This window comes from Phalacrocorax carbo, chromosome 13, assembly GCF_963921805.1.
Source record: "Phalacrocorax carbo chromosome 13, bPhaCar2.1, whole genome shotgun sequence".
In the NCBI taxonomy this organism is placed as follows: domain Eukaryota; kingdom Metazoa; phylum Chordata; class Aves; order Suliformes; family Phalacrocoracidae; genus Phalacrocorax; species Phalacrocorax carbo.
In genome coordinates, this window is record NC_087525.1 from 6,679,003 (window position 1) to 6,691,348 (window position 12,346).

A 12,346-nucleotide genomic window follows, 5' to 3' on the forward strand; every position below is an offset into this window, starting at 1 on the left:
TAATGCTTTCTTTTGCAGCTCCGTAAAGCCATTATAGATCACATCTCAGACTCCTTCTTAGATACCACTGTTCCACTTCTAGTTCTCATTGAAGCTGCTAAAAATGGAAGAGATAAAGAAATAAAGGAATATGCTGCTATATTTCGAGAACATACCAGCAGGCTTGTGGAGGTATGTTTGATGGAGTTGCACTTTTTTTTAATACATGGTATAAGTGACTTGCCACTGCACATTTCCTTTGCTGGCAGATATCATAAAATAATTAAGCCTGGCGTTTCAGGAAAAAATACATAAATGGCCTAGGGTAATAATAAACATACTCCATTTTTTATATAATCGTATGCAGTGAGATAGTGGGTTTTGTGGCATCAGCATTTATATAGTATCTCATTGCATAGAAATTAGGTAGTGGGGAATTCTATTCTGAGAAATTAGTGAAAGCCTTTCCACAAAGGTATTCAGTGGGAACTCGATCAAATGTGTGATTCTAAGGAGTATTAGCTCAGAGTGTTCAGAATACTACTACCCAAACTACGTGAGACACCGTATTAGTGTTAGTTGTTTGCCAGCTCTCTCACTTTGAAAGTTTATAGCCTGTGTAATGATATGCTGAAGAGGCAATGGTGCTCTGACACAGTTCAGAGCCATGAACCCTTTAGCAGACTGAAAGCATCTTGGCGTATATGCTGAATAAATTCACACACATACACTGCATACTCAGTATTCATTTCTAAAGGATATACTTCTTTATTATTTATAAATGGTACTTCTTCATCACTTTGTTACTTAAAAATATGCGAATAGAATTGGGGGGAGTTTGTTGGACAATCAGTCCTGCAAAAGTGACTAAACATTCACTGACATAAACTCATTCAAACTGGAGCTTGGAACACTGCTGCAATACTGAAGTAATGGATTTTGCAGGAATATTATCTCAAGTGCCTGTAACGAATGCATTGCTAATTTTTGTAGGGTTTTTTAAGCTTTTAATGCTTTTGTGTGCAGTAATGCAAAAATGGGAAAAATCAATGAGTTCACTCTGTGGCTGAAAATTTACTTAGGAAAACTGTTTGGCTCAGAATGAATTCATTAATCTTGGGTGATCTACAGATAATGAAAGACAAATAGGTAAACAGCTAAAGTAAAAGTAGGGTATTGCATTTATGTTTCTCTTTGTGGTCATGTAGTTACAGAATAAGACTAGTTATTCTCTGATTTATAAGAGTCTCTTATTTTGACCATGCTGCAAAATCAAATTAAAGCTAAAACACAAAGCCAAAGTTTTAAAAGTTTTTCAGGTTTTTAATACTGAAGCTAAGCGAGCCTGAAGTGGCTTGATTTTTAGAAAGGACAGGTGATCTCTGAAGATCAGATAACTTTGCTGAATTTGGAATTGAGTCCAGGTCAGTTGAAATACCCAAATTATTATCCAATGTAGAAGGTATGAACCTAAAAATCCAATACTCATTTTCTTTCATGGGTTTTTTTCCCAAATGCAAGGAATAGCTGGCCATTGGGGAAGGTTTGTGGTTAAAGGGGCCGATGGCTGCACGGATACTCTGCCTAAAAAATTAACATGTTCACGTAGCAGCTGCCTGTGAACATAAGACTGCCCAGAAGATAGCTGTCCTCAGTGACAGAGGAAAAACTACTACAAAGATTTGCAATTCCAGCACAGTTACTACCTAGAAAGGGGGCAAAAAAAAAAAGGTCAAGTATCCTTTTTCAGCATAGACATTATTAGTCCATTTTGCATTGTCCCTTTTGCAAAGTGGTATCCAGACTAGACAGTGATGCCTCAAAAACTTAGAGATTGCCTTCGTTCACCTCACCAAATGATTAACTTCAGAACCCTCTGTTTTTACCTGAACTTGTTACTTAACTTCTATTAAGCAGAGCAGTCTAAGAGGGAAAGTATGTGTATAGTCTGTGAATGTAAATACTAGCAGAGACTCATTTATCCAGATTATTCTGAGGATATCAGACATATTTATTTTACAAGCAAATTAGTAAATCATAAATCATGTGAGGGGATAGAAGCAAGAGTTTCATGACTTGTATAAAAGGGGTTCTATTACATGGTTGACTGATCTTACTGTATGTGAAATATACTCTGTGTGTGTTTACATATTTATATTTATGCTGTGACTTAATATACTGCCTACAGTGAAGAAAACATACTTTTAAAAATGTTTTAAGTAACGGCCTTTCAGAGAGACTGTACACAGTGTCTGCTGTTGAATTAGTTGTTCCAAATTGTCACTTTACTGGTGCTTGTATCATTTGCTGCTATTGAAAATTAATGTAAAATAAAATTGAAGTGATCTTCTAGATATCTACTAGAACTAAAGTATCTTATTTTAAAGTTGCTTATATTGGTTTAATGCACTTACCGGTATCTCTGAGAGCTTGATTGATGGCTTTTTGAGAAGCTGTACTGCTAAACTCTCCAGCAAATAAATTAGATAGTTGTATTGCATCCCTTAACTGCTAGCCTATCAGATGTAAACCAAAACAAAAATGAAAAAATATTAACAGCTAAGCAAGTGGCCACAAAGGGGCTTTTTACATATAAACAGATTTATCTGATTTTTAAGAAAAATTCAGTCATTTCCAACAGCATCATTGAAGAAAAATAAATATGGCAGCTATTTTGTGGAAAGTGTAATATCAATTCAACGGATACAAATGGAATAACATTTAAATATGTCAGAGCTGTGAATTGGAAGCATATTTCGGTTTTTAGTGGCCTAAAACCTGTTAAACTGAGAATATATATATATTTTATTTTAATTGACAGTTGTAGAGTACTGCATTGTTGCTTTGATTTTTCAAGGAATATATAACAGATAGATAGACTTAGATCTTACTAATCTTAGTTTTCAGAAGAGTATGTACTTCAGAAATACATGCATACTTCAGAAACTGAGAAGTGGCATATATGTATGGAGCTTGGTTTCCAGCTGATCTCCTCCTGTGACAGGGTGACCTGCCTAGTGGATGAGGGAAAGGCTGGGGATGCTGTCTACCTGGACTTCTGTAAAGCCTTTGACACTGTCTCCCACAGCATCCTCCTAGAGGAGCTGGCGGCTCATGGCTTGGACGGGTGTACTCCACTGGGTAAAAAACTGGCTGGATGGCTGGGCCCAGTGAGTTGTGGTGAATAGAGCCAAATCCATTTGGCAGCTGGTCAGTGTTGGGGCCAGTCGTCTTTAATATTTTTATCAATGATCTGGATGAGGGGATCGAGTGCACCCTCAGTAAGTTTGCAGATGACACCAAGTTGGGCAGGAGTGTTGATCTGCTCAAGGGTAGGAAGGCTCTACAGAAGGATCTGGACAGGCTGGATCAATGTGCTGAGGCCAATTGTATGAGGTTTGACAAGGCCAAGTGCCGGGTCCTGCACTTGGGTCACAACAACCCCATGCAACGCTACAGGCTTGGGGAAGAGTGACTGGAAAGCTGTGCGGTGGAGAAGGACCTGTGGGTGCAGGGTGACAGTCGGCTGAATGTGAGCCAGCAGTGCCCAGGTGGCCAAGGAGACCAACAGCATCCTGGCTTGTGTCAGCAGTGGCGTGGCCAGCAGGAGCAGGGCAGTGATTGTGGCCCTGTGCTTGGCACTGGTGAGGCCGCACCTGGAATCCTGTGTTCCTTTTTGTGCCCCTCAGTACAAGAGGGACATAGAGGTGCTGTAGCGTGTCCAGAGAAGGGCAACGAGGCTGGTAAAGGGTCTGGAGCCCAGGTCTGATGGGGGGCAGCTGAGGGAGCTGGGGGTGTTTAGCCTGGAGAAGAGGAGGCTGAGGGGAGCCCTTATCGCTCTCTACAACTACTTTAAAGGAGGTTGTAGCGAGGTGGATGTTGGTCTCTTCTCCCAAGTAATGAGTGATAGGACGAGAGGAAATGGCCTCAGGGTGCATCAGGGGAGGTTTAGATTGGATATTAGGAGAAATGTCTTCCCTGAAAGAGTGGTCAGGCATTGGAAGAGGCTGCCCAGGGAGGTGGTGGAGTCACCATCAGCGGGGGTGTTCAAAAAAATGTGTAGATGTGGCACTTCAGGGCATGGGTTAGGAGACATGGTAGTGTTGGGTTGATGTGGTTGGACTTGATGATCCTAGAGGTCTTTTCCAACCTGTATGATTCTATGGTGCCATAGGTAATGGATATTCCATAAAAATCAGGTATAGCTAAAAGTGCTACCAAAATCAGGGATTCTGCAAGAAGGACAGGACAGATAGAAAGGAGATGAATTGACTTTGAATCCTTGCTAGTTGTATTATCCATTTATTTATCAAAGAATTTACTTTTTCTTGGTGAAACATCTAAGGTACAACACATTCATTCCTTTGTTATTTATTTCCTTCACTGTTATAAAAGCCAAGAAATAAATCCCCATACAACTTTCAGGTTATGAAATACAAATCTGGAAAGCTAGTCGTGTGTGCTGTTGCAGAATTGGGCTTGATCTCTGCAGCTGAGAATAACTTAAGTATTGAAGTGCAAGATGATGAGGGGCATATATCTGGCTATGGAATGCTAACAGAGACAATAGCTGAAGGCAGAATATTTTAAAAGGTAAACAACTAAGGAAAAAGTGTTGAAAAAATGGCACACATCAGTAACCCTTCTAGAGAAGGCTGGAAGCTGAGGTACAGGAGACATTGGATAATTGTAATGTAACCATGAAGGGGGTTTTACCATCTACAGGTAGTTGTAACGTCCAAGGAGTGGGATGGATTGTGGGTGCCTTTCGTGGTTTAGCCCCAGCTGGCAACTAAGCCCCACCCAGCCGCTCACTCACTACCCGCAGCGGGATGGGGGTGAAAATTGGAAGGGTAAAAGTGAGAAAACTTGTGTGTTGAGGTACAGACAGTTTAAAAGGTGAAATAAAACAGTAATAATAGTAATTAAAAAAAATAATATAATGAAAAGGAAAAGCAAAAGCTGTGTGTGCATGTAAAGCAAACCAAGGAATTAATTCACTCCCTCCTATGGGCAGGCAGGTGTTCAGCCACCTCCAGGAAAGCAGGTCTCCATCGCACGTAATGGTTACTTGGGAAGGCAAATGCCATTGCTCCGAACGTTCACCCTCTTCCTTCTTCTTCCCCCAGCTTTATATACTGAGCATGACGTCATATGGTGTGGGACATCCCTTGGGTCAGTTTGGATCAGCTGTCCCGGCTATGCCCCCACCCCTCCGGGCTTCTTGTGCCCCTAGCAGAGCATGGGAAGCTGAAAAAGTCCTTGACTAGTGTAGGCACTGCTTATGGACACTTAGCCGCTACTTAACAACAATTAAAACATCAATGTGCCAGCAGCACTATTCTCATACCAAACCCAAAACACAGCATTAGACCAGCTACAGTGATGAAAATTAACTCTGTCCCAGCCAAAACCAGCTGCACCCAATGGTACAGCAAAGGCCAGAGACGCAAGCACGGCTGCCCGTATAGTTAAATACAGAAGACTTTATATATCAGAAGAAAAAAGTTTTTTTGTCAGCTGCAAATAGCCTTTATGGAACACAGGGCACAGTGAAGCTGCTTGCAAGCACTAAGATGTGAAAACCAGCTCAGATGCTGGCAATCCCTAGTTCTTGTCTTGGAGAAAAAAAACTAAGAAAAAACCATTTACATTCTCACTGTCCTTTTTTGCTGAATGTAAAACACTCTAGGTGTGGATCTGAGCCCATTGTAAACCTTTGACATCCGTAACATCCTGTGGTGAAGAATTTCACAGCTTGACTGTGTTGTGTAGAGAAGTAACTGTGAAACCCCAATTCGACCATTTCTTTGCTGTCCCTGAATTCTTGTGTCACAAGAGAAAATGAGCACCAGTCCCTATTTTCCTTCTCCATGCCCCTTTACAGACCTTTGTCATATCCTCCTTCAACGTGCTCTTTCCAAGTTGAGTATTTCTGGTCTTTTTAAATTGTCCCTGTTTGGAAGCCATAAAAGGATCACCTTGCTACTTTCCCTGTACTTTTTCCAGCACCTTCCAGCTCCTCAGGTGGTAGGTCAGAACTGTGCATGCTATTCAAGATACTAAAGATATTTCATTATGTTATCTGTTTCCACATCTACTTAATTTCTAATAGTGTTTCTTCTCAGATGACTGCTGAACACTAAAATGCAACTTCCACAGAAAGTTGATATGATAATCCCCAAAATTTATCCCTGTTCAGTACTAGTCTGCTGAGGTCCATCATATATATGTAATACTGTCTCCCCGCCCCACAAATGACTCACTTTGTATCTCTCTAGATTGAATTTAATCTCCTGTGTTATCATCTGGTTATCTGGTTATAGTACCGTGAGGCCCTTTTGAAATCTTCATTAGTTCTTTTATTTATTGCTCTGAATAACTTGGTAGAAGATGCGTTAAAAAAATAATAAAAAGTTAATGCAGACACTGTGACCACAGGGAAACTTGTGGCTCACAGCTTTCTCCCAATTTCCTGCTGATTTGTTCCTGAAGGTGAAAAAAGCGATGCTAATCTGTCGGCTAATCTGTGCTAATCTGAGAATTACTGGTTACTCAGCCACCCCAATTCTTGGAGGAGTCACAGGACCTACATGCCTGGATCTCAGTACTTGCATACACAGTACAATTAACAGTCTAGCTCTTTCCTGGCAACCTCAGGGAGGACATTCTTCTCTTTGTTCCATGTATGGAAACCAGTCTGTCCATTTCTGCTTGATTTTTACATTGCTCTTATGACAGTTATGTCATAAGAAAGCCTTATAACTATTTTCATTTCATCATGTAACGGTAACTTTTTGCACTTGAAGATATGTGCTGTGAAATCCGCTGTACTGTCTGCTGCAGTTTAATTCTCTCCAACGGAAACAGTACATGTAAAAATTGTAACTTTTCCTGAATCCAGTCATGAGTGCAACTTGAGGAAGTCTCCTCTTTAAACAGCAGTGTCTCAGCTCTATCCTGTCAAACACACTGTTCCAGCTGAACATGTTCCACAGACCTACAAGGCTTCAGAGCAACTTCGCTGAGCCGGGGTGATGATGTTAGTGTTGCACCAATGATGAATTTGCTAATATCAATTTTAAAATGGAGACAGAACAACTTATTTTAATGAAGAGATGATACTGCATTGTCAAACTAATTGGTGAGCTGTAATTTGTATCAGCATAGTTTTATTACCTACTCTAATATGTCCTCTATAAATGTTAATATACACTGTAATTCTATGACTCTCTCAGTTGATGATGATGCTGTTGTTGCTGTATTGATAAAACCATCTGCGTTTAATTTTCCTTCCATGATATTTCAGTTGATTGCAGAAATTTACAAAATAAATTTCTGAATCTGGTCCACAGAGACCCGAGTATTTGTGTAGTCAGATCTTCAGTCACATAAAAATCGATTTTAGTATTGCAGCCAGCAAGTCCAACAGTGGCAGATAATGAATGATTTTGATGTTACAGGATTAGGATGTAAGTCCATTTTTAAGTAAAAGAAACCATTGATATTTGTGTTATTTCCAGTTTAAGCATTTACTTGTCCATTCAGATTAAAACATGGACTAACAATACTGCCCCCTCACCCCTCGTACCCACCAGTATCGCTTCACTTGTTTTGCTTGTTTTGTCTTTTTTCAAAGTTAAACTCAGGTAGCTATTCTGAGATTTGAATGTGTTGGTCTTTGTTCAGTTTAAAAACAAACTTACTCCATTTACTTTTAACCCACGATAAAGATTTCCCAGAGATGATCTATATTGTTTGTATTAAGTACCTGTCCCTCCTTTGACTAAATGACTCATTTAGTCCGGATGCCTAATTTCTAGATAGCTGAAGTGAGGTGAGATGAATTGTACCTTGAGAGATGACTGTTGGTCTATTTTGAGACATATATTATGTTGCATTTTATTATGCTCCATATAGCTGTTTTTAATCAGGTGTGTCCTGTTTTTCAGTGCATTTTTTGCATGTTTTTGAAAGATCAAGGATGCTTGAATAGTAGGTTATGATACTGTTTTGTATATAAATACAGTAGACTGAGTTGGATGTTATAAAACCAGAAGTTCATCTTTTCACAAAGGTTTCACCAACAATGAATTTGAAATGGAAATTAGAAGTACTACTTGAAATATCATGAGCGATTTTCTGTGGTTTCTATTTTAATCTGAAAATGAAAACTGCTTAAATAGAAACAATAGGTCTTGAGAAAGAACATACTTTTTTTTCATCTTTGATTATGAAATGTTAATGGAGCTAAGTTAAACTGCCCACTCCACTGACTCACTGCTCACATTGTCATTTAAGAAACAAACAGTATCCTCATAGGCCAGTGACCTTTGTAAATCAGCTTGAGGATTAATGTGTCTTACAAATACTCTCTTCTGAATTAGCAGTTGGAAGTTACAATTTTTCCCTTAAAAATTGATTTAAGATGTAACAAGGTAATACAGTTCAGAAGTATCTATATAAATTCAGTGATGTACAAAACGTTTGTGAAATGGAAAGACTTGAGCACCCCACCAGATCTGGGGCATTGATGTTTCCAAAGGTAGTAGCAACTACAGAGAATATCTTCATCCTTGTTTTCTTATGTTTTCTTTCTCCTGAGTTTATTTACTGTGTGCTCTTACCCTATTGGTTGTAGCTTCTGCTAAAACATGCATACGCTTGGGATGTTAGCCACACTGACCGGGAATATTAGCTGGCGCTTTGTGGACAGTGCTAGTAATCAAAAAGCTCAGTCAGTGGCAAAGTATTTGAGATAGCTCGGTTAACACCTTTGTGCTATTATAGCTGCACAATAATTGCACAAAACAGAATCCCTCAGTTGTAAATGTGAATTGTATCTTCAGATATATGGAGGAAGCGAAATTGTCCTAGCTGCACAGTAAAAAGGAAAAAAAACATTAAAATGCCCACTTTGGCTATTATATTGAACACTTCCCACATATGAAATGGACACGCAGCAGCTGAAGTATTTTCATGAGTACCAAAGGTCACATTAAACATCCCTCAGATGGAGGTTACTCTAGGCTACAGTGCCTTATAGTGCTCATATACTGCCTCAAATATTTGTGAATCTGAATATTGCCTTCGTGACACTGAAAAAGTAGGATATATTGCAGAATGAAAAAAGTAACCAGATTTGAGTTAACGTTCAGTCTGTACTCTATGTCTTTGTCTGTGAGCCTTGGCTAAAATAAGTTCTCAAAAGATATATTTCTGTTAGAAAATGCTTGTTATTAATTGGAATTCCTTATTATAGTGCAGCAATTTTGATAAAAATATTTAAAAAAATGAAGATTAACTGCTTTGAGATTTCACACACTTAGGTTTTGCTTTGAAATGCCTTTTCATTAAAAATGTTATAATTAAATTGCAAATATAATTGAAATATTTTATTATATGGAAATATTTTTGAACAGTCTTTTAGTCTAGAAAATTTCAAAATTACCTCTGAATATAAACACTATTTAAAATTATGAAAATTATGATAAAATAATAATGAAAGGTCTTAGGGGACCTAGTTGTTCTTTATAGTCCCTTGTAAGACATACCTGTTTTTAGTGAATATAGTGTTCTGGCCTGTGGTTCACTTCTACCAAAGACCAAAACTAATTCTGATATTGAGAGAACAAGAGAAAAAGTATGTAAAATTGAACAAAAGATTGGTAAAAAGGAAGACTGAAATGTCACATCTACACAAGGTAAAAAGCAGGTCGTCTGGGACTAGAAATTTCTTGTTTGGGAAAGCTGACAGGCTGTTCTCCTGAGCTGATCTATCAGAGAGATGTAATGCTTTCTGAGAGGAGGAGTGATAGGCTGGGTGAACTTGAGATTAAAAAAGGAATTTGATGGGAGCAGGGAAGAATCCTCTGATTATCTTTCCTTTTGGCACAGATGCAAATCTCCCACTGCAGTGTTTAAAGGTCAGCTGTACCAAGCAGAGGCTGAGAGATTTAATAGGAGAAGTGGAGGCGATGATGAAGTGAACTTTGTGTTCTACATCTCTTCTCTCAGTACATGAATATATCATATTCTCTGTAGTTTGATCTAATAACACTGGCGTCAGATGTACTACTCTGGTATGTAACTTGAGGGTTTAGCCTATTGCCTAATTTTCGCCCTTGTGTTTTGCTGTGTTGACTGATTTCCAGTATGACAATGCTGGCTTCTAGGAATTAGGATTTTGAAGGTTGAACCTCTTATGAGCAATGGACAGTAACAGACAGCACATGTATCTAAGTGCATTGGTGTTGTAATGTATTGCTCTAGAACAGCAAAGGCATGCAGGACATAGAGTGTTGTTAAAAAACAAGTTTGCCAGTTAATATAAAGCTTAACTGGCAAAGATTAAGTGATTCTGTGATTCTGTGAATATAAAGATTTCCAGTGCAGGAAGTCCAGCACATCTATTGAAGGTGGAATCTCCTTAAGAAATTATTATTTTTAAATTAAGTTAAAAGATGTAATGGTGAAAAAAATCTTGAGTTATAAAAATACATAGGGAGAAATAAATGGTTTTGTCACTTTCTCGTTGGGCAAGATACAAGATGCATAGGAACAAACTATGCAGATACTGACAGAATCTTAAAATGCATTTACTTTATGAAAAAACATTATTAAGAACTTGAATAATAACTTGCTGGCTCCTGTTACTTCAGCTACTTCTAAATCTAACTTCTAAAAAGATGAGACTGATGTCCTAAACGTTTTGGGAGAACTTTGCTTCACAGTTTATAATTTGGGTCCAGGCACTCCTTGCTTAATATGGGACTCCCAGCCCCTTACCTGGGCAGGTTGTCTCTGTCTCTGGACGGCAGAGCACAACAATAAGGGTAACGGACATTCATTTAAAGCACCCTCACTGGAGAGATCATAGCTTTTTGCCACATTACCGTGATCAAACTAGTGTATGTAGAATGACTGCAGTCTGGGACTGGCACCTTATATATATTTGTTTTTTAGTTTTTTGGTTTAGAGCCTTTCCTATTTACCTAAGATCCAGACCCAAAAAAAGCTTTTGAACTAATGTGAGCCAAACTCAAGGAATTGCTCATCCTTCACAGAAATTAAGCTCTTAAAAGGTAGCATTTATTTCATATATGTTTCAGTAGTACTCTGGAGACTCCAAGAAATATCTGGGTCCCTAGATCTGAGAAAACAGAGGAGACAGAAAGGGAGCATTAATCTGTCATGTGGATCAATGATGGAGCCTGGAATAAAACAGAGATAAGTGAATTTAGCTAACTCAAAATCAGTCACCATTAAACTCAGTTAAGAATGTCCATGTAAGGGTTTATCTGCATTAACTCCTATTTAAAAAACATTATTTTGTTCAATTTCTATAAAGAAATTGATGTTTGATATGTAAGTAGATATAAACATTATCTTTCATTCAATATTATTACAATTACAAAGCCATTTTGGCAAACAACATGGAAGAACTTATATATGGTACGAATGAAATGTTTTCAGGGTTAAACATATTAATCAAAATGTTTGCAAAACCCATCACATTGGAAATAATAGTTAAGTGTTTGGTAATCAAAATGAATCTATATTGACAATAACTTAAATAGCATGCTACAAGAAAACTTCTCCTTTCTCTCAAGCAAAACACAGCACTACTGGCTCTTGAACTAAAACTTTCTACATCTGCCTCTTGTGGGAAGCAGCTCTGCCAAAAGTCAGTTTCAACATGGAATCTGCAACTTAATTGTGATAAGTTGCCATTTATTTTCTATACAAACACTAAATATTTCTCTACAAGTACAATGGGAAAATTATCACTACTTCAGCGTGCCTTATTGAGATATAGAAAAAAGATGATAGCTCTTATTTCCCACTTTGCTTTTGTATGTAATTTGCTACATCTTTCTATGTCAAATTTTAAATATACTGACCCAGAAAATCAGGTTCTGAGAGCAACTCACCATAGCTCTGAAAGATGCAGGCAAAAAAAACTCTAAAAAAAAAAAAAATCATCTCGTTCTTGTGCTTTCCTGAGTCTAATCTATACCAACCAACCTGTGTGGCTGTTACTTTAACCTCTGAACATCCAGTACATTCCTTCACATTACTTTTATTTTACTCGGAGCTAAGGATCATGGCAAGAAAACTACCTGAATTCTCAAAACCAACAAAACCCCCCAGATTTACCACTCAAACTAACACAAAGTTTCCTGGCAGATAGCAGCTTAATCTAAAATGGAATTTAACAATCCATTATTGAATTTTGCTTTACATATTTAAGTACTGCATACACAAAGTACTGTCAGCTGGAAGATTCTGATTTCTTTCTACCACCTTCAAAGACAATAGGGAATTGAGTATTCTCAGCACTGCAGCCATTTCTATGGGTTTTCAT

At 38.1% G+C, this 12,346-nt stretch overlaps 1 protein-coding gene across 6 annotated transcripts in view; it reads left to right on the forward strand.

Annotated features, from left to right (window-relative positions):
• The window catches only part of CTNNA3 (catenin alpha 3), a 556,373-nt gene that overhangs the window by 327,632 nt on the left and 216,395 nt on the right, over window positions 1–12,346 (forward strand). For all 6 annotated transcript variants that reach the window (XM_064464726.1, XM_064464725.1, XM_064464727.1 and 3 more), the window contains one exon: window positions 19–171. In XM_064464726.1, coding sequence (XP_064320796.1) covers window positions 19–171 — 153 coding nt within the window. The remainder of the gene's footprint in view (window positions 1–18; window positions 172–12,346) is intronic.